Below are 26,153 nucleotides of genomic sequence, written 5' to 3' on the forward strand. Positions count from 1 at the left end.
TGCTCCATGGTGGTATGGAGCTCCAGAAGTACCAAACCGAGCTGTTTGTTTTTTTTTTTGTTGTTTTTTTTTTTCATTACTTTCATAACAAATCCACAATACAACACCAGTGGGATTGCAGGCTACATAAGAACACTTATTAAAAACAGACTTATACATTTCAATAAATATACTATAAAATTTATTTCAGCAAAAAGGTAAGCTTAAATATGGATTTACAGTTATATTTTAAGTTTTGTTGTAAATTTTAACTATTCAGACTTTCAGGTAAGCTACCTATATTCTTTTTCTTAGAGAATTACAATTTATTGGACCATTTTTGACATTTTGCAAACATTGTATTTTATGTCAAACTTATTAGCTTTCATCAGGTGAGTTGCTTTGATATTCCTGGATTTATGAACATGAACAATTCTCAAATGATTAAAAAATTGACGTTTTAGTACAACTTTTAAGTCTGCCAGTGAACATTTAAACCAACCATTAATCACTTTGTTTTTATGTATTTATTTATTTGATTAGGCTCCTCTCCTCTAGTTTTAAGACTCCAGCTTTTGCTTAGGATTACAAATAGCAGTTTTCTGGTTAAACTTGTAAAGATGAGCTTTACTGACCTCAGTATGCATAGTGCTGGTCAGAGGTTTCCATCCACTCATGTTCAGGATTAAAGTAATAATATTATGGAGCTTTTAAAAAACTTGAATTGTGTTTCTTTTTTTTTAGGTTGGAAGTCAGATTTTTTTCAAACTCGTTAAATATACACACACTCCAGTTATAACCAGTAAACGTCTCAGCAGGTTGATCACACACTTTTCATAACAATCAAACATACTTCAGATGTCATCCTGGTTGACCTTTGACCTCCCTTCTTTATAGAACCGGTAGTTTTTTGTTGTTTGTTTTTTTTTTTTTTCATTTCTTTGCTTCCTGATCTACTTTTTTAAATCAAGGTGTGTGTGGATATATTTAAGCCTGTAAAAGTATGACTGATTCTCCGGGATAATGCAAAAATCCTCAAATTCAAAATTGTGTATCTAACGTTGTTTTAAAAAATCCACTGAGGTTCAAATAATTAAAAGGCCAAAATTAATTTGGCTTTAATGATATAAACTGAAAACGGGGGAAAAAAGTGCCATAGTTCCTGTCAGAAGTCCTTAAAACCAGTTTGAATCTAACAAGCGCAACACGAAACGTGAAGACAGAAGCTCAGCCTCGGATCTGCAGTGGAAAATAAGTTTCAGTATTTTATTGAAAGTAAGCAATAAATAATACTGTGATAAAAATAGTTTATAAGTACTCAGACTGTACATCATTGTTACAAGATCAGAAGATTCAACAGGAGGAGCAGGAATAAAAACAGCAACATGATTTGCTTTGTGCATAAATGACTAAAATCACAAGAAAAAAAAACGTCGGTTCCTTTTGCATCGCCATGGAGACGGATGTTAGGACCTGTGTTTCTGGGGAACGAACAGGACGAGACAACGCGGATGGCTGATAATAAATAAGGGACAGGGAAGGAGTTAAGAACAATAAGGCTTGGTATAAAATCTTAGTACAAAGTAATTTTAAAAAAGGTTTATGGGAGGACGTGATGGCAGCGGGGATCAGCTGAGGCCTCGGTGAACTTGGTCCGCTAACGGAGCCCGAGGCGCCCGCCTGGACCGGCGAGGACGTCTGTGGGTTCTCCGGAGGTTAGGAAGGCTGGATTAAAGGGATCTGCAGGGAAAGGCGAGAGGGAGCTTCCTCATAAAACCTGGAGGTCTGATTTCACTGAAAGCAGCCTGCGGATCGATTCCTGCTACTGTTAGATGGCTTCAACTCTGGAGGATTAACATATTTTGGTATTAGATATGAAAATACAGAAGGAAAGCAGAAAAAAATCTGTTTCACATGATATTTGTCGTCACGCCCTGGATGGCCAGCAGTTCGGTTCAAGGCGACAGACGACTCGGAGTTTATGAAACTCCAGCAATTAATCTGATATTCACACAACTAAGAGCCGCATTTACATAAACTCACAGGTCAGGAGCTACAAAAAGATATGAATTAAGTTATATGTCATATTAAAGTCACTTAAGAATAAATTCAATGATTAGAGAAGGAAAACATACATCTGGTCAATAATCAGGATTATAAAAAAGATTAGATAAAACGTCTGCTGGTAGAAATATACAAACTCCAGACGAGAAAAACATTCAGTTACAGAAATCTGAGACCAAACGGTTTTAAAAAGTGGGCTGATTAAGGGGACAGAGGCAAAAAGAGGTTGCATTATAACTCCAAATCAATTAAAAGTCCCATTGGTTGACATAAATATCATAAAAACGTAGATTATTCTAGAAAGTTTCCTCTCAGGAAGTATCTGCTCCATCAATAAAATCGTCCTTTTTAGTTTCGTTTCAGTTCATCATCCTGGTTCTGAATGCAGGAAATTCCCCTTCATCCTCTGACCAGCGGCTACCTATAGAAATAATGAGGATAAACTGAGAAGGGAGGAGAGACCAATGACAGCGGGGCAGAAGCAGAAGCAGGGGATGGATGGATGGAGGGAGGGAGGGAGGAAGGGAGGGATGGATGGATGGATGGATGGAGGGAGGGAGGGAGGGAGGGAGGGAGATGGGAAGAGAGAGAAGAGGCGTAAAACGTATTAAAGCAGAAACTTCTGACACAAGAAAGCTGCTTTCAGATGAGTAATGCAGGGAAACCATACGGAGCTCCAGAAGTGCCAACAAGAAAACCTAAGACGCATTTCCAGGACATCATTTTACTGTTATTATATTGTTATAACCAGAACTTCATCGTATTAGTTTTTGATTAATTGCATAGATCTCAATATATTAAAATTTCAAAGGAATTAATCACTTTTTTTTTGCGTTGTTTTTTAAGTCTATAAATCTGATGCACATCCACCAACAGCAATGCATGACGAAACTGTTTCTTTCTGCTCACTGGGGTTTAATTTCCGCTTCTAAACTGATTGGATTGGACGCTGGAAAAAACTATTGTTGTTCAAGTTGTTCTAAAAGGAGTTGTCAAATAGAGTCTCAATGCTAAACATGTAGCAGCTAACGCTAATGTCAGCATCTACATTTCTAAGGAAGTCCTGAAACTGTGGAAATCTGAATAACATTTTGCTCCCATCTGGTAGTTAACGAACTGGAAGAACAGATTAAAACTTATAATTATATTTCTTGTAGACCTCCTATGTCTATTTATTCAAAAATTTGAATCGAAAAGGTTGCTTATTTTGTCAAAAAATAAAACTAAAATTTTGATCGCTTTCTACTGCTAAATTAAATGTTAATTTAGGAACTTTCAATCCTAAGAGTAATAATCTTTTCACTTTTAGAGCAAAAAACACTTCATGTTTCCAAAACTACAACCTGTTTAATTTTCTCAGATGGCACTGACTGAGCTCCGTACGTATGCTGCTTCTATCTGAATCTCAACAGTTGGTGTGTGTGACCTTACCGTTGTGTTAACAAGAGTAGGTCCTGACTGTGGCAGTGTCCAGCCTCTGTATAGACTGACCTCCTGCGTTGCCATGTTGGTCAAACCGCATGCAGAGACATGCCGTTAGTGAGAAGGAGCAGCTCAGCAAAGCCATTCAACAAGCATCAACACAAGTAGTCTGAGCCCAACGGCCCTTCAGATCTATTTTACTCCAGTCAGAAAAAAGTGGAGGCATGCAGGGAGAAGCTTGGCTCCTGCCGCTTACCTTCCATGGGGCTTCTCTTTGGCTGCGCTGAGGGCGACGCGGCGCTGCTGCTCGTCACTCTGAAGTTAGCAGGCAGCGTGTCGGACGCACCCAGAGACATTCCCCTCATGTCCTTGGGCCTGAACTTCTTCCTCCATGAGGGAGCGCGCCGGAAGTTCTTGTCGTCATCCTGGAGGAAAGATGGCGGATGGTCATCCTGAGAGCGGTTCTAACCAACGGTTTGGGTTTCTGTGTCGGTTTCTCACCTCCTCCACCTTCCTGTCCGCGCCGACGGCCATCAGACTGCTGTACTCGCGCTCCAGCGCTGCTCTGGCCTGCAGGTTCACAACACGCACTTTATCGTTTTTGGTCATGAAACCTTGAGCAACTCCTGTTTTTTGGCACCTGTAGAGTTCCCACACATCATCCACTGGCAGACTTTTTACGGTTTAAATATGTAAACTACAAACCACGGACTGCAAATAAACAAATAAGGGTTTCCCTGCAGGGATAAAGGTTGGGAATATCTAAAAATAAATCTTCTGGTGATGATAATAATCAGAGGGTTTTCACTGGCAGCCTTTCTGCTCTATCTGCTGAGTAGTAAGTATTAACATGTTAACCTGACGTGTTACAGTCAGTAACTCAGAAAACCAGGCAGATAAAACTTTACTGATAAACTGAAAACCCAGTTTGGTTCATGAAGTTCAACAAGCTGGAAAAAGTCACTATGTCCACCTTATTATATGGAGTTTAGCTTAGAAAATTAGGTATTTATTTAATTAGTATTGATTACTTTTTATAAATATTTATAATGTGTTACATATTTTATAAAAAGGAATAGTATAACATTTTAATTTAATTCAAAGAATCCTTGTTTTATATACATGTAATTTAATTAAAATAAAATGTATAAAAAATAGGTATTTTTCATTTAAAGACAGGATGCACTTGAATGCAAACTCAATAAAACACGGAGAGAGGAGAGCGAAATTACAATAACTTATGGAGTATTTATTTAATTTTTTTAAAAGTAAAAAATAATGCATTAAATATGCCTGTAATTAAATGTGGATCAATAAAATATATTGATATCATTTTAAAAACTATATATTTCATGTTTCAGCAAAACAATTTCTTCCCAGTTTGCTATGGTTCAGAATCAAGTTTTAAAATAAAATCCTTCTCCAACATGCAGCAGCAAGGTGGCTGAATGCTGAGCTTCAATAAAACTCAGAACTCCTGTCAGGATTTAAAGTTAACAGAAATCATGAGCAGCAGAGGAAAACAAGCTGGGAGGAACTGAAACACGGAGAAACTCGGTCAGTAAGAAACTCATTTCTGTGCCTGGTCTCTGCAGCTTTTCCTCACAGCTGGAGCTGGGAGGTCAGAGTTTGTTTACATGTTGTCTTCGTCTTGTTTACGCTGAAACTCTCCTGATTTGGGATTTCCTCTCCAGGGGATTTAAGGTTCAAACAAGTTTCCACACAGGCAAGTCCTGATCTCAGATTTAATATTTATTTATTGATCTTTTCCTCATCAAACTTTCCACTGAATATTTACTCCTAGTTAAAACTTTCCTGTTTTATTTAATCTAAAACTGTTTAGTCCCACTGCAGTATTTACTCTCAGATTATCTTACAGGCCTTCAGAGGACACACCCATCTACTCAGGAAGTCCCGCCCACTTCAGGGGCCATTTCCTTCACCGCCTACATGTTTACATCACAGCGGGCGAGTACATGCAGTGTGTGTGTACCTGTGTGTTCTGGTGTGTGTATCTGGTGTGTGTGTGTACCTGTGTGTTCTGGTGTGTGTATCTGGTGTGTGTGTGTACCTGTGTGTTCTGGTGTGTGTGTATCTGGTGTGTGTGTGTGTACCTGTGTGTTCTGGTGTGTGTATCTGGTGTACACACAAGACCAGAACACACAGGTACACACACGTGTGTACCTGTGTGTTCTGGTGTGTGTATCTGGTGTGTGTGTGTACCTGTGTGTTCTGGCGTGTGTACCGGTGTGTTCTGGCGTGTGTACCGGTGTGTTCTGGCGTGTGTACCTGTGTGTTCTGGTGTGTGTACCGGTGTGTTCTGGCGTGTGTACCGGTGTGTTCTGGTGTGTGTACCTGTGTGTTCTGGCGTGTGTACCGGTGTGTTCTGGCGTGTGTACCGGTGTGTTCTGGTGTGTGTACCTGTGTGTTCTGGCGTGTGTACCGGTGTGTTCTGGCGTGTGTACCGGTGTGTTCTGGTGTGTGTACCTGTGTGTTCTGGTGTGTGTACCGGTGTGTTCTGGCGTGTGTACCGGTGTGTTCTGGTGTGTGTACCTGTGTGTTCTGGTGTGTGTACCGGTGTGTTCTGGTGTGTGTACCTGTGTGTTCTGGTGTGTGTACCGGTGTGTTCTGGTGTGTGTACCTGTGTGTTCTGGTGTGTGTACCTGTGTGTTCTGGTGTGTGTACCTGTGTGTTCTGGTGTGTGTACCTGTGTGTTCTGGTGTGTGTGTGTGTACCTGTGTGTTCTGGTGTGTGTGTGTGTACCTGTGTGTATCTGGTGTGTGTGTACCTGTGTGTTCTGGCGTGTGTACCGGTGTGTTCTGGCGTGTGTACCGGTGTGTTCTGGCGTGTGTACCTGTGTGTTCTGGTGTGTGTACCTGTGTGTTCTGGTGTGTGTACCTGTGTGTTCTGGTGTGTGTACCTGTGTGTTCTGGTGTGTGTACCTGTGTGTTCTGGTGTGTGTACCTGTGTGTATCTGGTGTGTGTATCTGTGTGTTCTGGTGTGTGTACCTGTGTGTTCTGGTGTGTGTACCTGTGTGTTCTGGTGTGTGTACCTGTGTGTTCTGGTGTGTGTACCTGTGTGTTCTGGGTGGGGATCTGCAGCAGCAGAGCCAGTGAGTTGTGGTCGAAGCTTTCGTCCAGGGCGAGCAGCGCTCCGTGAACGCCGCTCTCGTAAAGGTTGCTGCTGTACTCCTTGAGGCCGATGGCCTGGACCCAGCCGATGACGCGCTCGTTGGTCCACACCAGAACGTCTGAAGGGACAGAAACACAAACCTTATTGTTTAAAGAGAGCTTGTTTTGGCTCGCCCTGGTTCTCAAACTGTGGTAGGCGTACCACTGGGGGGACGTTTGAGCTCCACCTGAGGGTCTCCTGTGGCTCTATGAACACAGAACCTGGGAGTGAACCAACCTGCAGAGGCTTTGCAGCTGTTGTTCATGATTCTGATTTATTTCTTCTGTCTACATTTGAACATAATGCTTTCATTTACTACATTTGAACATAATGCTTTCATTTAAACACTGCTGGTGAAACTTTACTTCAATCACTGTCCCAGGTTTGTTTGGTAGATTTACGTTGCAGTCTACATCCCTTCGCCTTTTTTTAACCAACACTTCTAAACCATTAGACAAACACGTTTGAAAGTTTGTTTTGTTATAAGGTGCATTTCTGGTAAGTTCTTCATTAGTTTCTTTTATACTCATCATGGTTTGTCCCTTTAAATGCTACAGCCTGAGCAGGTGTGTGGGCGGGACCAGCCCAGCACTTCCTGTTTAAATATTGCATCACCGGGTTCAGTGGAGTTTTTGTTTTTGTTTTGTATTGTTTTAATAAACAATACAATACTTTTTATAAATATTTATATGCATTACATATTTTATAAAAACAAATAGTATATATAACATTTTAATTTACAATATTAAAAGAGTAATAGTAGATGAGTTTGTAAATTAGATTCATAATCTTTTTCCTGACTTTGTTGTTTGGTTTGACCAGTTTTCTCCTGCCATGGTTCGATGAAGAGCAGGCGTGTCGTTATTTTGTATAATAACAGCTTCTGGATACTTCAGATGGATGTCAGGAAACAAAAGATGTTGAGCAATAAAATCCACCAGAACAATTTGGGCCTGGCAGCTCATGCTGCTGTCTTTTCACCTTTTTTGACTGTTTGACAACACTACCTCACAGCATTGTTTAAAGAGCTGGACCGGTTCTGTGGGCTGGTTCTGTGGTGGAACCTGGTCCAATAGGTCTGGGCAGAAAACATCTAGAGGAAACACTGCAGCTTTCTCAAAAAGTTCTCCTGTTCTTTCTCTATGAACCTCAAACTGATTTTTCTCCAATGTCCGGAACTCAATCAGAGACATTTTCCTGAAAACAATTCATTTTTATATTTAGATGCACCAGGAAGTTGGCTGAGGAGCAAATTTAATGTGTGCTAAACTGCAAAGAAAAGTTGTTTTCATAGTTTTTTTCATAGTTTTTGTAGGTTGGATGTGTTTGCTGAAACCTGCAGTGTCAGGGAGCCACCAGCAGGAGGAGCTGGTCAGGTGGCTTGTTACCTGAGAGCTCCAGCTGGGACTCGTCTCTCCTCCTCTCCAGCTCCTTCCTGTCGTAGTTCAGCCGCCGCAGACACATCACGCCACACTGGAAGCTGTTCCTGTTGCACAAACACAAACTCAGCAGTTGGGTCATGTTTACACACACACACACACACACACACACACACACACACACACACACACACACACACACACACACACACACACACACACACACAGTAAGTCGGGATGGATGCAGGATGTAAACAGGTTGAGGAATAATGTGGAAGTCCAAACATTTTTTCAGTCTGTAGGAACCGAACTGATTCATACTGTTGGATTTAATAATCTCTCCATGAAGGAATGAATGGACATACTCAGTTAATCCCAGATGGAAATGTACATATTTCATGTCTGAGGTTGCAGCCCTTCACCCAGAGGAGGCGCTCTCTCCTCTCACTTCGGGCTGAGACCTCTTCCTGGTCAAGGCTGCTGCATGTGAAGCCGTACCTGTGGAAGCTGTCCACCATCTTCAGCTGCCCCCTCAGGTCCTTCTTGGTCAGGTGGTCCAGCATGCGGGCGTCCACCAGGGACTCCATGAAGTAGGAGCGGTACTGAGGCAGACCCAGGCTGGGCAGCCACTCGTTCCCGATCCACTCGTGGTTCATGTCTCCGTACGCCAGCGTCTGCAAGGCCGCAACGAACTGGGCTTAGAGCGTCAGAAAGAAAATAACCCACCAACATTCTGGTTCCTTTCACAACAAACACTGAAAACAGCAGAACTGAGACGAAAACCTTTTTACATTAAAGCTTCTGAAGTTTATTAATGGAAGAGTCTTTGGCTAATGATGCCAAAAGCAAATGTTTTAGGATTTTATTCTTTTTATAGAGATGTTGAATAATATTTTATAAACTTCAATGTCTAAATGAAAATTCTGATGAAATAAGATCATATCTGCCCTGTGGTTGAAGTCTGAACATCAACAAAATGCATCAAAATAACAAGAAATGTACAGAAAATTAACTCATCACGCATTTTTGCATTAAAATATTTTAACTTACACCAGATCTCTTGCATTCAAAAGTAGTTTGAAATAAATCTGTTTATAATTTCAGGGAGTCAAAATGACTTTTCTTTACCTGTTTTGCTCAATAAATTGTTTATTGTCCACATTATTTTTTATTATGTCTTGTGTCCTTTTTTTTGTCAGATATCTAACAATAAGGGAAGAATTATTATTAATTTTTCTGTTAACTGTTATCAATAAGAAAAATGGACATATTATATAATATATTGTAATAAATATATATATTTAACATGAATAAATTCAGCAGTAATATTACAGCAGCTGCAATAAGTCCAGCACAAAGTCCCAAAATAAAAATTTGGACTAAAACTTGTATCTTACATTATTGCTGCTGTTAAGGCTGATATTTACTGATCAGCCAGTACTGATGTTAATATGACCCCCAGTGGTGGCCAATGCTAACTAAAAGTTAGCTGCACTAAGGCTACCTGTCAACGACATGTGTTATATCGCCCTCAGCAGGACGAACATGGTCATTACACGTCTGCCTGTACAGTGAAAGTGATTCTCTGTGACAAACCTTCCACTCAGTTTCATTTTATAAATGTTGAGTTTTGCTAACTCTGCTGGTGACCATGGTAGGACTTCAGTAGATTTTAAACTGTTTCCTGTGGAACTGCAGCAGCAATGCATTCTGGGAAAAGAATAAACTTAATTTACTAAACCGAGAGGAAAAGGAACTGCTGCATAAACAGTCTCCACCCACTTCAAAATAAAAGCATGAATATGAACATCTGCTTGAATTTCAACAAGTAAATTGGTATTTTAGAATTTATCTGGAAAAATTAAATTAGAGGATTAAATGGTTTGGTTAAAGTGCCACCAGTGTTCCCATCACTGGCTGTTCCTGCTATGAAAGTGACGGGAAGCAACATGAAACTTTACATAAGCCGAGTGATGAAGATTCATAAAGATGTTCCACCTCCTGAACAGCATTATGTTTATAAAACTGGGTCGAATTTTCTTAATTTTACATTCACAGTTGCATCAGTTTGCTTCTGAAGTATTTTTATTCTTTACAGTATTTACTCAGCTGTTTTATTATTTCTTATTTTTTAAAATTAGAACAGTGAAGAAGCAGCTTCTGAAGCTGCAGCAGGTTTAATGCAGCTCAGCGTGAGTCCATCAGAATGTGTGCAAACCTGGGCCCAGCTGCCCTCGTCATCCTCCTGGTGTTAGCGTGGTTAGAGTGAGCATGGTGAGAAGAACAGAAAGGCGAGGGGTTAGTGAGGCGGCCGTGAAGGGTTAGAGCAGCTTCACGTGAAAAATAAAAACATACAAATAAATTAAAATCAAAACACAAAGGCAGGAAAAAAGCTATGAAAGACGGATTCATTTATTTGATTAAAGGAAACCTGATTCTGTTCTAATTGTATCTAAAATAAACAAGTTTAGGTGTTGATTTCTTTAATTGTTACATAGTTTCGGATCTTTGCCAGTTAAAGCCCTTTTCAGACGCGACGCATCCAGTGAGTGTGTATTCAGTCACTTCTGCTCCTGACTCATTCATGTCTGTAAAATGATTTTTACTCAAAGTCTGATTTGACTGTAAACCCATCCGCCATTTTGGAGGAGGAGGAACAATCGTTTTTGCTGCTACACATGTGCTGTCATTACAGTAGCCTCATTAGAAATGTAGTGTTTTGCACACAGATATATGTAGCTCAATCAGATAAAAGTATCTAGTTTAGGACCAATTTTTAAATTACTTTTCACATCATAGTTCACTTCATAATCCATGACTAAAGTTTCTCCAATAATCTGCAGGATGTGAACATCCCAGTGTCCTAATCAATCAGAGGGTCAATCAGATAAAATTTGGACTTCAGTGACAGAGAAAGTGTTTATTTTTAATCAAATATGGCGTGGTCTGACTTGAAAAGTGTTTTTAGAGCATAATTACTCTGTGATTTGTGATCAGTCTTGGCTCAAACCCAGATCAATGAATTCCTTCAGTAAGATATTTACACGTTTCCCTGGTGAAACTTTCAAAGCAAGTTTTCAAACTTTCCAGTTCCACACTTTGGAGATAAAAGCAAATCAAATGATCTAAAAATTCACTATTATATGGCATCATTATTAGATTTATTAACAAAGTCTTGTGATAGTTTTCTACAGCAGGGAGAAAATAAATACTATTCTTGCTAAGTTTTCTGGTATTTAGCAATTAGAATTAAAGTTGGTAATTCTAACGAGGAATGTGTGATTTAAAATAAAATATTTGAATTTTTATTAGGCGTATGAAAATATCTGGTTTAAACTGTAAATAATGTTTTCCATGTTTAAGCTTTTAACTCAAGATTGCAAATTATTACAAAACTGTGCAGTTTGAATGTCAAGAACTTTCAAGGACTTTATGCAGAAATCAAGCACTTTCCAAACCTTGAAAACACCTAAAGGAAACTCTGAGATTATCCAGGAAGGACCTTTAGATACGATGAAATGTCTGAAAGGGGCTTCATGAGCGTAATGTTCATAATGATCAACCAGCGGAGGGGGAATAAAATCACCAGAAAAACAGCCTGGTTACACAGAAACTTATCTTAGCATCATTTTAATTAGGAAAACAGAGAAGAAATGAAGAAATTATTATTTAAAAAACTAATCAACTATGAGGCACAAACAAACTAAACCAGCAGGACAGAACTGGCTAGCTGAACAGAAAGAAGGGAGCGACGGCTGGCTTCAGGCCGTCTGCTTCAGGCCGTCGGCTTCAGGCCGTCTGCCTCAGGCCGTCGGCTTCAGGCCGTCTGCCTCAGGCCGTCTGCCTCAGGCCGTCTGCCTCAGGCCGTCTGCCTCAGGCCGTCTGCCTCAGGCCGTCTGCTTCAGGCCGTCTGCTTCAGGCCGTCTGCTTCAGGCCGTCTGCTTCAGGCCGTCTGCTTCAGGCCGTCTGCTTCAGGCCGTCTGCTTCAGGCCGTCTGCTTCAGGCCGTCTGCTTCAGGCCGTCTGCTTCAGGCCGTCTGCTTCAGGCCGTCTGCTTCAGGCCGTCTGCTTCAGGCCGTCTGCTTCAGGCCGTCTGCTTCAGGCCGTCTGCTTCAGGCCGTCTGCTTCAGGCCGTCTGCAGGGCTTCAGGCTGTGCAGACGGCCTGAAGCAGACGGCCTGAAGCAGACGGCCTGAAGCAGACGGCCTGAAGCAGACGGCCTGAAGCAGACGTCAGCAGCGGCGGCGCCCAGCTCATCCGGGTGGACTAACCGTGGGAGGCGTGGCTGCCAAACTTTCCATCTCCTCATGTGTGACCCAAACGTTTCCTGTAGACTGACCATGTGTCACCCCCCAATCAGAAGAGTGCAGAACGGAAACAGTGATGAAGGACAGAAACAAGGCAGGAAGGAGAAAAACAAAACAAACCGGGGAGAATTGGTTGTTAGAAAGAGACAAAAGTGACTCATTAGTGCGTGTTAAAAAGTGTTAATGCATTAAAAACATGCTGTAAAAAATGCCAGGAGTGTGTGAACGGAGCACTGAGGGGATAAAGTGTGTGTGAGAGCAGTGTGTGTGTGAATGGGACGGTACCGTTCTGGAGGTGGGCGGGGCCGACGGGCTGGTGAGGGACATGATTTCCTGGATGGCCAGGCGCAGCTTGAGGCGGTGCAAAGGGTTGCTGATTCCGATTTCTCTTTGGATCTCCGTGTCGGACAGCGCCGACATGATGGCCCCGCTCTTCACGTTGGCTCGGCACGCCGCCACGTACCAGGCCGGCATGCCCACCCACAGCTGGCCACAGGGGGGCAGCAAAGAGACGAGGCAGGTCAGTAAACTGGAAAGCAAACTGGTTCAACATGTTTTCTACTGGGAGCTACCAGTCAGTGAACCAGATTAAAATACGCTGAGGAGGATTCCTGATAGCAATACAGATCCTGATTCTACCCAGGAAAACTCAGTGAGCAACAAACTCATTTCAGTTCTCAGGATTCAAACAAACTGATTCAGTTCTAAACTGTCAGTTTGAAGCTTTATCGTTTTATTTGCTTTTGTAAAAACATGCATAAAAATCAGCTCATGGTCCAGTAGATCAGGGACCTCATGACATTTATCACTTTTGGAGCATTTTCATTATGGGATGCTGTTTGTAAAGTTACAGTCAAAAACTAACAGCAACAATAATTTAGTCTGTCAAGTGAATGGAAGAGTCATGTATTCATCATGATATTCATTCATTCATAAAGGTCACAACTTCAACTTAAATATTTAATTAGCAAGCTAAACATTTAGTTTGGTGTTAAAAATGTAGCTAAAAACAATATATTAGATTCAAACTAGACATTTAGCTCAGAGCTAGTTGGAGGCTTGCTAACTAGATAAAGTTCACTAAATATTTAGTTTGAATCTCAACATTCAGCTTGCAAACTAAATATTTACTTTCAAGTTCAATAAATAAAATGTGGTTTTGTCGAAGCAAAACTTTCCACAAACCTTAAGATCTGTTCAGCAGAATGTGATTAGATTATTACGTAGTTTTCCTCCAGTTCTATTTTCGAACAAGGATTAAATCATAATTTAAAAGGCAAGATGGCCCTAATTTGAATCTGCTACTCCAGGATGCTCCCTAAATCTGACCTCCTCCACGTGTTTCAAACATGGAAACTCTCTGATGAGAGTCACAAGTTTTATCTACAAAGATAATAGCTAACAGTTTTCCCTGAAACTTTACAATCTAGTCTCAGAGGCTTAATTTTGATTTTCCTACCTCTAACCAAGCCACCACGGTGGGTCCGTCCCACTGGGCGAACGGCAGGCCCTGCCTGCGAGCCTCTTCCAGTAACTCATGCCTGTCACACAAAAACAATCAAGTTAACGACCAATTCATATTCCTGCAGACAAACTGAAAGCCTTTAGTATTTTCAACATGCAGTCAGTCATGTTCACCGTTTAAATCCCAAAAACTGTCAGCGACATGCACACTCAGAACCAAGAGCAGGAGTTTGAGAGGAAACAGAAAGGGAAACCTGGGAGGAGTTCTGGAAAACTCTGCTAGAACAAACACCCACTGCAGGGTTTCACGTTTTAACGCTAGTTCTGCTAGCTGCTGTAGCTAACTGGGAACAGAGTTTCATCAGAGGCCAATCACAAAACAGGTTGAGAATAAATCTGACATGCACCTGTAACCACCTATCAGAGGTCTGAACTGTTGCTACAAGACTCAGTTTATGTAGTTAACCACTAGATGGGGCTGCAGCATCGACAAATTTAAACCAGAATAAAATCTAACAATAAAATAAGATCACACAAAAATCCAATATTTCAATCAGAACTTTGAGCTCTGGGAGGTGGAAATGTTCTCCCAGTGAAAAGCAGCAAATACACATTCCTGTTAGTGAAGCTCCTCTGTGGAAGGCAGGTAGAGAGCAGCATGGAAAACCAACAGGCATTCAAAAGGGACAGCTGTGTGGGGTCCTGGAGAGTTACTGGCTGGGGAAGAGTGAAGCCAAGAATGGGAGGAAGACGAGGCAACGTGAAGCAACTTACCCGGTCTTTGGACTACTCATGGAATGAGAGGAGGATGGTGGAAAAGAGGAGGAGGGTGGGCAAACAAAACAGAAAACAATGAACTGATGCCAAATCATGGAAGCAACAACATTTATGGTGCCTGTGTTGTGCCTGCTCAGAAATCACAACAAAAGGAAAACAGTGAATTATTCTAGGTGCTGGCTGTGATGAAGCAAGTGGGTGTGGAGTGGAAGGAGTGAGTCGGTGGGTGGGAGTGAGCGTGAAGCAGCATTAAACTGAACACACTGCTCATCATGTTGTGCATTAGTGGTGTCCTATGCAGCAGAACGGTGTGTTTTGGACAGCAGGAAGCAGATAACTCACTTCTTCTGGAGCTTCCTGTTCTTCTCAGAAGGACCTCCTAATGTTCCCATTCCCAGACCGTCCTTTGGAGATCCGTCTGCATCAGGGGTGCCGGCTACAAACACACAATCCACGCTGGGATCAGATCCACTGATCCAAATTAATACTCTGGGATCTTTCTGATAAATACTCCGGGTGGTTTTAACGTCATGTATTAAAGTCAGAGATGGGGCTGGAGTTTGGGACTCGTACTCCAGTCGAACCTGGACTGGCTTTCAAAAGGCTTCAGACTCGACTCGCAATTTAAAACTTGTAAAAAAATCTTTTACTTGAATGTTTTTTATGTTTTCTTGACAATGTCCTCTGTCTAATCTCTGCCTGCGCCTCTGAACCGCCATCTTGGTAGGCAAGCGCAGCGTAAAGCATAGATGAACCATGGCTTCCACACCAGCAAAAAGAAAGTACTCAACAACTGAGCAACAGTTTTAATGTACTTATACTGTTAATAAATTAGATAGAGAATGAATTTTAAGCTTATGGCTTGTTTATTGTTGTCATAGCAACTTCACAGCAACCGTCATGACAGTTACGGATACCTACCAAGATGGCTGCCGGCCACAAAGTTCCTGGAAGTATGACGTCACATGGGAAATATGTAATGCCTTTTCATTCATCTCAACGTGAGAAACACTCATTTTAAACTAAACCAATGAAACAAATGATAAGTAAAAATGGACCTTGGCTCGGTGAGTCCTTCCCAGGACCGCTGGGCCGGCCCTTCTCCTTCTTCCCAAACAGGCGTCCGATGGAGGACTTGATGCTCTTCTTCTTGGCTGCTTTGTTGAGCGAGTCCTGGCTGCTGTTGCTGCTGCTGGGGTTGCTGCCCTGGCCATCCTGCAGGCCTCCCAGCCTTCAGACACCAGATGGAGCCGTTTCAAAACCAAACAGCAGAAACCAGGACGGTGACGGGTCAGAAATCAGATAAACTCCTACCCTCGAATGTCTCTGATATCTTCGTGGCTGGACGCGTGTCCCAGCTCCCTGTTCAGGCGCATGGAGCGCGGCGTGGTGGGCGGGGACGTCTCACACCTGATGGTGGCCTTGTCGTCCTGAGAAGACTGAGACAGAGCAGAGAGACGAGTGATGCTGCAACCGTTTGAGGTGAAACAAAAGGTTCAGGTACTGGTGACCCGTCCACTGCTGTCACAGAACAGAAACATCAGCCGGATCACAAAGCAGATCCCTGAACAGCTGGGACAGAAATGAAAAGAAACATTTCATTCTTACTTTACAGCAGAAATCCCAGTTATTTCCATTAATCTACTTGATTTAACAGACTGATGCAGCTGATTGCTACATGCAACATTAATGTATTCAATTCAAAAATATTTTATTAATCCCAGAGGGAAATTAAATGGTCTAACTCATGTTTCCTCAAAAATGTGTCATGTGAACTGATCGCTGTGGGAAGGGATGATCTCCTGTAGCAGTCTGTATTACTGCAGCTCTGAAGAAGCCTCTGACTGAAGACATTATGTTGTTGCATCACAGTATGACGATGCTGTTTGTACGCAATACTCTCCATTTTGTGAGGAATCCTTCTTTGCACACTGACCTCTGCAGGTTCCCAGGTGTAAACCACCTTGTTGCTATGGATACGAATAATAAAAAATCCCCAACCAAATAGCAACCAAAAGCAGTCACCCCCTACCCCAAAAAGCAATGTTTCTGCCTGAAACAGAGGAATAAAGCTTTTAAAAATAAAATTTATGCAGTTTTCCAAATCTATTTGGATGGGAAGGACTTTAGGGATAATAATGAGCTAAATATAAATCTATAACCACAGCACTTAAACCAGACGTAAAGGGAGGGAGACACCGGGCAGCAGTGGAAGGATCTCTGACTAAAACAGAGTTTAGCATCTTGCATAATATGGACTTTAATTCCTGCACCTAAAGTTTTAACTGACTTCCTGTTGAAACGTGAAAATAAACAACAAAACAAAGAACTCAAATTATAATAAGTGAAGGAAAATAAAAGCCAACTTATTAGTGAAACGTTTGGGAGACAGAACAGGACGACAGATGATGATGATGGGAGTTCAGGGTGTGTTTGGGGTGTGGGGGTTCTGGGGCGGTCCTGTAAAGCAGCTTTCTATTTTACCTTCCTGCGATGCTTCCGCAGGTCACTAGGCTGAAGCGTGGCAGAAAAAGGAGAGGAGAAGAGCAGTTAGTGAGCAGCAGATCAGAGCCGGACTAAACCACACTTACAAACAGGAAACCAGAAGAACGCAGTGATCAGCGTTAAACACACAACTCGATCAGAAGCTGTTTTACTGTTTCACTACTTATGTTAAAAGAAACTCTGCAGAAGCAGCACTGCACACAGTTAGAGGACAGGAGCAAACCACGCTGGAGGATGGGTGCAGCCGACTTCATTTAGTTGTTATTCAATCTAAAAACAACAGTATGACAGGGTTAGCTGTGAAAAAGCAAGAGAGCAGAGAATAGCTCCTAAATTTACGACTCGTCGCCGCTGCAGTAATACTTTCCCCTCGCAAAGAAGAGAAAAAAAAAGAAACATGGGAGGATTTATTCCCTCCTACATTCCTCACAAACCTGGCATTAGAAGAGCAAATAAACCACAAGCGTGCCACATTTCTGAGCCCCCCGGAGAAAAATACCTAATCACTCATTTCCTCCGCCCGGCCGGGCTGAGCGACTGATTACCAGCTATAAAAGGGAAACAGGAAGAGGAAAAATTCACTTAATGAGCAAAAATGTTCCCTTTCTTCCAACCGTCCGTCAGTCAGGAATTAGTCCCGACTATCAGTGGCTTTCATTAAAACAAGAAATCACCCAAAGATGAAGAGACGCTCTAAAACAGACGCAACCAAAACACTTTATTCTTCAAAGCTTTTTACTTTGGAACAGTTTTCCAGAAACACACGCGCCGTCAGAACGGAGTCAATCTGCCTGCAGCTGCGTGTTTTGATCTGAAACTCTGAAGCGTGGAAGGAGCGAAAACTGAAGCTAACCGAAGCACAGCCAGGTGTTTCAGGTTTCTTCTTGGTACCGCTTCATTTCCACACAACTCAAAGCTAATAAAACCTTCTCCAGAGGTGCAGAGTGAGGCAGGACTTTCAAAAACTCACACTTCCTGTTTGGAGCATCAACAAATGCAAACAAAAGTGCAACATTCCACAGATTCCAGGTTTTCCAGGAAGTGACAGGCTGCACCCACCCAGGAGGACGATCCTCTGCAGGTACCTGGAAGTACGGGGCATAGCTACAGGCCTGAGGGGGGGGGCTGAAGCCCGCAGCACCATACGGCAGGTAAGTTAGTGTCTGCTGGGACAGGGAGCTCTGGATGATGTAAGGCTCATAGCAATAGTGCTACAGGCAGAGGCAGAAACGGTTATTAACTGTCTAAAGCTATCAGAATGCTTTAATGTGTAACTGGGTGACATTACCAGGGTCATGACCCCCATGCGGTCCAGTTCCCTGTTGGGGCTGCGGGGAATGCGTCTGGGGGTGGACTGGCCCGAGTTGGGCGGCGATCCGCCCAGCGATGAGCCGCCGCACAGAGACGGCGGGATGGAGCTGAGCGAGCGGAAACGCCCTCCAAGGCCGCCGTCGTTGCCGCCGCCGACGCGGCATTCGATCTCCTCCGCTCGGATCGCCGTGCTCTCCTTCTCCTCTTGGATCATCCTGCCAGGGGAGAGGAAGGAAATGTTAGGTCAATATTCCAGGAACGGTGGAAAACCAGTTCTAGTTTCACTTTAAAACAGTTATTGTCCTTCTAAATTCACTTGTTCGCTGCATAACATTTGACACAAAAAAAAAGAAAAACATTAAAATTTGCTGGTTATTGCAACAAAATGTGAGCATGAAAACTTTTGCATGGAACGCAGCTAAATTACTAAATATTACTGAACGCTAAAATGTTACATAAAATAATTTAAAACAAAAATACGACATGAAATTAAATAATATTAAATGTAACATATAAATATAGGAGAAAATAAGAAAAAATATAAAGTATAAAATAATAAAATAGTAAATACAAACATTAAATATAAAATAAATATAAAATAATGAATATATTATAATAAAAACATACAAAATACAATTTTATACGAATAATTTAATATGGGATAAGATATAAAACAATATAAAATACATCTATTGTATAATGAAGAAAAAAATTTAATGACAATTCATAATATAGATATAACAAAAAACAATATAACATTATAATATGCAATACAAAAATAATAGCATAGAATAATAAAATATAAAAATAAACAATATAAAATAAAATAACTTAAATGATGAAGCTGCAAAATGCAGCAAGTGAAAACTTTAACTCAGTTTGACTTCAGCAGGACTGGAGAACAGGAAGGACATAAAAAGGAGCCATAACTCAGGATAATAACCTGATTTCATTGTTGATGGCGTCCAGCTGCTCCTGCAGCATCAAGGCGAGCGTCTGGGCGTCGGCCTGTCCCGGGGACAGCAGGTCCACCGAGCTGAAGATGGTCTCCCGGTCCTCCTCCAGGTCCGACGCGTCCATGTCGGTGTCAAAGGCCTGGGCCACGTTAGCCAGGACGTTAGCCTGCTGCATGCGCTCCCACTCCTGCTCGTTCAGCGTCTGCACCTGCAGTCAGTACAAACACACACACACACAGAGCAGGGGGCGTGACGTTTGGGACGGCAGCACGGTTTCAAAACTACAGGACAGAGGTCAAAGGTCAAACAGGCTGGTGAGTTTTAGTCTCAAACACTGACGGCGTTGCCAAGCAGACTGACTTACATGTCGCTGAAGTCCACAGATGGAGCAAACAAAAAGAAGCAGAAAGAAGAGAATCGTCAGAAAGAGTTGGAGCATCGCAGAAACGGGAAGAGTGGAAGGATAAGTCAGAGGCTGCAGAGAGCGAAACGGATCTTAATCTGTTCTGGTTCAGATGCTGCTGCTTACAGTCACAGCAGAGGAGAGCAGCTCACCTTGGACGGCTCGTCCCGCAGCGCCGCCACGCGGCCCTTCTGAGGCCGTCTCAGAACCAGAGCGCTGCCGTAATGATCCGAGTTGCTGTCCATCATGGAGGACGCCGACACCGGGTACCTGAAGTCAGGAGTGCTGCCCAGCTGAGAGCGCCTGGTGGGGGGGAGTCCAGAGCTTAAGGAGTCAGCACTGCGAGCCATCTTACAGCACAATCAAGTAACTATGTTAACTTCAGATATTATGAAAATGCTGTATGTATCAAATTTGACTTTTTAATTTACGCTTGAAATTGGGCCACTGTCTCTTTAAAAACTTCTGCTCTTTATGAAGCTCCGCCTTCAGGAAGTCATCCAACATGGCTCCTCTATTAACCCTTTCACAGATAGGAACTGTGAGGCAGTTCCTATCATGAGCTCAGCAGCTCCACCAGCTGTTTGCTAATTGCTGCTGGCTAGTCTGAAGGAGCTGAGAGGGGGAAGCTTGGAAACTGCAGCTCTGAGGAGGAGCTAGGTCCAACTCTGTGTTTTGGTTCTGAATGGTTGCCATGGAGATTAAAGGATTTCTCATGTGTGTAAGAATAAAGGCAACACTCCAGGTATGTTTTTGAAGGAATAACATTACAACATGAAGAAAAGCTCAAAGAAGTCGATTTTACAAAACACTGCCCCTGTAAACGGGGGTGTCCATGGTAACGGCTGGGATGTTTACCCGTGCAGTAAGGAGTTACTCCGGCTCCTGCCCTGCTCACTCTCTGCCCTCATGGTCTCAATCTGGATCAGGAGTTGCTCCTGCATGAACAAACGAGGATGTTAAAACCCAACAAAACACGGAAATTTAACGTCAAACGTCGACACAGGAAGCATGTCTTCACCTTCTCATGGTGAGACTCCTCAATCAGCTTCTTGGTGTGCTCCAGTTCTCTGATCAGGGCGTTCTGAACGGAGCGGGGAGAATTAGGTCATACATCATGTTCCCGTATCAACAGATAATCGATCCAACAAGCTCCCAAATGCAGAAAGAATCGTATTAGTTTGTGTCCTGCTGGTTAGAAATTCCCTTTTACAGGATTCAGAACAATTCAAGCAGGTTTTCAAACATTTCCAGCACTTCGATTTGGAAATAAAAAGCAATACAAATGAACCAAAAAAGACTTTCAATTCAAAATTCTATATTATTTGTTGTTGTTATTAATATTTTATTTGTGATGGTATTCTACTATCTACAGCAAGGACATGATAAACTAAAATATAACAACATTTTCTGTGTTAAAATATTTCTCCCTCACACACTTTATACGTGTGGCAACATAAAACATAACATGAAATATAACGAGCTCAAAAACTCACTGAGCCTTTAGGAATAATAAGTATTCACTACACTGAAACAATAAAACAAACCTAGTTACTAGTTTTTATTTTATTTTATTCTAAAATAAAAAAATAAAGAAAATGTCTAAAAAATATTCTGGCATTTAAATAAAAATAATATTGGTAATTCTAGCTGACTTAAAATAAGAACATTTGAGTCAGATTAGCATGAATTTATTAGGTGTATGAAAATATATGTTCCAAATGTAAGTAATGTTTTCCAAATTTAGGTTTTTAATCAGGATTAGATTTCTTACTAAAATATGCAGATTGAATATCAAGCATTTCAAGGACTCAAGCACTTCCAAGCCTTGAAAATATCCCATTGAAATTGAAGCATTTTCAAGGATTCCAGGCACCTGTATGAACTTTAACCCTGGAAAGAAACTTTCCTCTCCAGGATTTCTTAAGTGACTCATTTCCTGTCCAGTCTCTGATCACACAATGCATTTTGCTGATTGAACTGAAGAAATGGGGGTAAACTGCGTGCTTGTGGCCGCAGGCGGCTGTAGGTCAGGCAGGGATCACCTTGTCCTCCAGAGCAGACATCCTCTCTTTGAGGTGCAGCTGCAGCCTCTCGTTGGACTCGGACAGCAGCTTGTCCACCGTCTCAGACAGACGTCTGTTGTGCTCTTCGTTCATCTTCTCTCGCTGCCTCGCCTGCAAATATTTCCAACAGGTTTCTGTCATGTCTGCACTGTAATCTGTAACCTATGTCATCTTATGCTTCAGTACAAATGTTACATTTTGAGGACCAGAACATTCTCTTAATTCTCTTAGTGACATTTTCAGATATCTGTTTATCTTTTAATGCTTTGTTTTTATCTCATGGTCTGTCATTTTACTGTTTCTATGAATGGGAGCTGCGGACTGCCACACCATTTTCCTCCAGGATCAATAACGTAGATCCGCCCATCTAGATTTTGTTGTGGGAGAAAACTAACAGTTTAGCTAGGAAGGAACTTCTGCTGCCAGCAGCTTTCTAAGCAACCTCTCATTAATTTCAAATGAACCACAGAGTATTCATATTAGGTCCTGATAATATAAATAAAAAGTTTCTCTTGACTCCTTCCTGTAACTTTTTCCTCAGCTTAACTTTATATAGGCTAATTTACCATTTCTATGAATATAACCTCTAAATTTAAGTTGGAAACCTTAAATTGTGTTTTAGCACCAAGTAAACTTTTACTTTTACAGTGAAGAACCTTTTGTGTTGAAATGAAACGTATGAAAAACATCGTGGAAGCAGCAGCAGAGTGTCAGACCTGAACTCATAGTTACTCATGTTGTAAATAAAACGGTGGATTATTTGTTGCTGGATTTCAGGAACATGAAAATGTAACTCAGACTGCAGCATTTAAAGTTTTCCCACCCTGAGCAGCTCCTGGTTCTTCTCCTCCAGCTGCGCCTCCATCTGTCTCAGCCGCTCCTCCACGTTGCCATGGCGCTCCTCTGCCTGAAAACAGACAAAGTGTCAAAACCCCATCCAATGACTGATCCCCATCCTGGAGAAGGCCTTACAGACATGACCCAGTGTCCCTCTGAAGGACGGACTCATCAGCAAAAAGAAACAAAAAGAAATCATCTTGAACCTCATTCTGAAACAGCAGCTTAACCAACAAAGACCATTTGGTAAACAGGTTAGTAAACAGGCTGATTTAATGATGGATCCCATCAGAGTTAAACCCACCAGACCCCACAATTCACCAGATTTTAATCCAGGAGAGAGTTTGGTTGTTTTGCTACTTTAACAAACTTTGGGTCATGTGACCGTTAACAGTTTCCACCTGGTTAAGTTCAGAGAAAAGGAGCCCGGTCCATAAAACTGGTCTACCTTGGTCTGGGTCTCAGAGCCACACGCATCAGACTGAGGGTTGGACATGAGGACGGCGGCAGCAGCATGTCCACCCCACAGACAGAAAGAAGACATGTTCGTTCAACTCCAGGAAACAGAAGAACATCGATGATTAACCGGGCCGGCCTGACGTTCTCTTTGCACTTTCACATCCAGAACCGGAGACGAGCCGGTCCAACATGAGGACGACTCAGAGCTGCGCTTGGCGTTTACTCCGGGTTTGGACATGTCCAAGCTGTCTTTCTCTGCCATGTTTTATACGTGCGCTTTAAGCTGCAGCCACAGAGGAAGCGACTCCTGCCTCATTAAATATGCATGGAGGAAAAGGCTTGGATGGCAAACAACCAGACCTGGTAGAGAGTTAGAAAAACCTCCAACAGGTTTTAAAAAACCCAAAAGACAACTTCTCTTTCCTGCAAGTCAAAGTGAGCTGATCCATTAGGATAAAAACTAAAATTATTCTGTTTGTTGATCTGCAGTTGAAGGAAGAACAAACTAAAAAAGGAAAAAATTGCACTAATTATAAACATTAGGTCCACTAATGATAGAGCACTACATCATCACAGTATTTTATTTTTATTTATTTAACCAGGTAAAACCAGATCCAGATCTCCTTTCTGCTACTTAGCTAGCAGAAGTAAGTGCTAAAAGCAATAACAACACAGTATTTAAATTTATTTATGTAATTTTTTTCATGCATTTGTTTAATAACTGTTGCCTTGCAGCAGGAAGGTCCTGGGTTCAATTCGCAGGATGGGGTCTTTCTGCATGGAGTTTGCATGGTGGTTCTGTCCGGCTTCCTCCCACAGTCCAAAAACATGACTGTCAGCTTAATTGGTCTCTCTAAATTCCCCCTAGGTGTGTGTGTGTGTGTGTGTGTGTGTGTGTGTGTGTGTGTGTGTGTGTGTGTGTGTGTGTGTGTGTGTGTCCTGTCTGTCTCTGTGTTGCTCTGCGACAGACTGGCGACCTGTCCAGGGTGACCCCACCTCTTGCCCGAAACGTCTCGCCTGAGAGGCACCAGCACCTCCTGACCCAACGAGGACCAGGGTGTTAGAAAATGGACGGATATTTAATTAACACCCCTGGTAGTTTGTTTATGTAAATCCTGTATTCTTCTGTAAATTTCATGTTGGTTGCATATTTGCCATTTGCTCAAAGTTTTAAAAAAAAAAAAAAAAAATGAAAGTGAGACGAGGAAATGGAACTGCTGAGTAAGCAGTCTTCACCCACTTCAAAATAAGAGCATGAACATTGAATTACTTAAAAAATCCTCAACAGTTGAAAACCAAAACTTCAACATAGATGTCAAACTTTATTCAGCTAAAAGTTTACAAAACAGCCTAGAAAATGATCAGTTAGAAATTATTTCCCTAAAATGAATTAAGTGGAAGCTAAATGTGCAAAACCTTCAAAATTATGAGTGAAAAATCAGCTTCGCTGCTGGAGCATTAGCTGACGTGTGTTGATCTGGAATGGGTCACAGCTGGTTTTAATGCAACAGGGCAAGAAAGGATTGCTGCTGTGAACACTGACCAGCAACAATTAGTTTTCACTCTGCACAGTTTTACAGAAGCTGAATCGGTTTTAAACCAGGTTCTAAAGCCATGTGAATAATTACACAGCATGCTCAACACTGTTGGCCAGCATGTCACATAAACAGAATATTGTTTTCTGCTTTTCTGCTTCGATAAAGGTTACAGATTCCTGTCCTGTGAGTTTCCAGGCCAGGAGCAGCAGAGCTTCTCCAAGACAAAGAGTCCAACTATAAATGGATAAAAACAGGAGCAGGTTTCTAAAAATAGATCCCTGGATGTTTGGAGGCTTCCTCAGCACGGAGGCCATGGATGTCATCCTGATGGGAAACTATAATAATCCTGGTCAGATTATGAATTATGAACTCTCACACCGTCCCGGCTGAAGCCTGAGCTGATCCATGTCTCCTACAGCTCCAGTAGAAGAAAACTGCAGGTGGCATCATACAGGCTGGCAACTGAGTGAGTCAAAGACGAGTCCAGATGTCTGGACGATAAATGTAGCCAGCAAAGGTATATTAGCAGCTAGCTAGCGGTAGCCTCAACTACCTCCAGTAACTCAATGAAAATGTCTTTGTGCAACTCAAACTTTTGACAGAAAAAAATAAACTACATAGAATAAACGATATCAAATAATCCTGCCATGACAAAATTTAAGACTTGTGATTAACATATTTAAGGCCAACTCGTGTTTTGTTTTATGAATTTCAGTCATTTCAAGGCCTTAATTTCAGATACATGGATTTAAGGCTTTTTAAGGCCGTGCCGACACCCTGATCTACACCACGAAGCCCGGGGCGTTGGCAGGTTTTCGTACCTTGGTGAGGGCAGCGACCCTCTGGGCCAACTCAGCCTCCACCTCAGGCAGAGTCTCCGCCTTGCGGATGGTCTGCTGCAGCTTCTGCTCGGCCAGCTCCAGCTTCTCCTGCAGCTGACGGTTTCTTTCCTCGGACTGAAAGAGGAAAGAAGTCATTAGCAAACATAATGGCGACTCGTCTGCGTTACGCTGCGGCCTCGGCGGTCAGCCCCGTGAAAAGAATGAAAAGAGAAAGAGTGACTGGCATGAGGAGACAAAGAGAGACAGGATGAAGAGATGGGTGAAGGAGGGGAGAGCAGGAAGGGAAGAACAGAGCATTCAAAGTGGCACAAAAACAGACAAAAAGCAGAAGAAAAGAGGAGGAAGACGTCCCTGTCTCCAGTGACTGCATGTAAAGAAACCACCCAGTGTTTCAGGGTCTTCCATTCAGCAGGAACACAGCAAGGATTCACTGGTAGCAGCGGCTGTGTGCAGCCATGCAGGCTGAGCGCCGGCCCTACCTGTCTGTACAGGGAGTCCTTGTTGGCCACTTCATTCTCCAGCTTGTCGTTCAGGTCGTGGACGGACGTGGCCTCCCGCTGAGCGGCGAGGTAGCGCTTCTCCAGGGTGGTGATCCTCTCCTCCATGTCCTCCTTCTGAGCCATGGACTAGCAGACAGACATCTGATCAGAGCTCTGAGCGCCACCAGCCGGTTC

The 26,153-nt window shown here is 42.4% G+C and overlaps 1 protein-coding gene across 10 annotated transcripts in view; it reads right to left on the bottom strand.

Moving 5' to 3' along the window:
• Positions 1-1,231: 1,231 nt before the first annotated feature.
• Positions 1,232-26,153, bottom strand: part of ppfia1 (PTPRF interacting protein alpha 1) — a 43,306-nt gene continuing 18,384 nt past the window's right edge. Inside the window, exons 8-31 of one of the 10 annotated variants that reach the window (XM_088004523.1) lie at positions 25,959-26,105; positions 25,459-25,593; positions 22,627-22,710; positions 21,783-21,914; positions 20,759-20,821; positions 20,596-20,675; positions 19,890-20,040; positions 19,322-19,542; positions 18,356-18,593; positions 15,877-16,001; positions 15,621-15,793; positions 14,905-14,998; positions 14,560-14,571; positions 13,781-13,862; positions 12,607-12,807; positions 12,286-12,348; positions 10,235-10,261; positions 8,515-8,690; positions 8,026-8,123; positions 6,541-6,716; positions 3,967-4,035; positions 3,722-3,890; positions 3,475-3,537; positions 1,232-2,464 (exon numbers count right to left, since the gene is read on the bottom strand). In XM_088004523.1, coding sequence (XP_087860649.1) covers positions 3,482-3,537; positions 3,722-3,890; positions 3,967-4,035; positions 6,541-6,716; positions 8,026-8,123; positions 8,515-8,690; positions 10,235-10,261; positions 12,286-12,348; positions 12,607-12,807; positions 13,781-13,862; positions 14,560-14,571; positions 14,905-14,998; positions 15,621-15,793; positions 15,877-16,001; positions 18,356-18,593; positions 19,322-19,542; positions 19,890-20,040; positions 20,596-20,675; positions 20,759-20,821; positions 21,783-21,914; positions 22,627-22,710; positions 25,459-25,593; positions 25,959-26,105 — 2,772 coding nt within the window. In that variant the 3' untranslated portion in view covers positions 1,232-2,464; positions 3,475-3,481. Of the gene's footprint in view, positions 2,487-3,474; positions 3,538-3,721; positions 3,891-3,966; positions 4,036-6,540; positions 6,717-8,025; positions 8,124-8,514; positions 8,691-10,234; positions 10,262-12,285; positions 12,349-12,606; positions 12,808-13,780; positions 13,863-14,559; positions 14,572-14,904; positions 14,999-15,620; positions 15,794-15,876; positions 16,002-18,355; positions 18,594-19,321; positions 19,543-19,889; positions 20,041-20,595; positions 20,676-20,758; positions 20,822-21,782; positions 21,915-22,626; positions 22,711-25,458; positions 25,594-25,958; positions 26,106-26,153 lie in introns of all 10 variants that reach the window. The other 9 variants (XM_088004522.1, XM_088004525.1, XM_088004521.1 and 6 more) reach the window with 9 other exon arrangements.

Source organism: Poecilia mexicana, unplaced genomic scaffold, assembly GCF_051168715.1.
Source record: "Poecilia mexicana isolate PSO_F unplaced genomic scaffold, ASM5116871v1 scaffold_3, whole genome shotgun sequence".
Taxonomy (NCBI): Eukaryota; Metazoa; Chordata; class Actinopteri; order Cyprinodontiformes; family Poeciliidae; genus Poecilia; species Poecilia mexicana.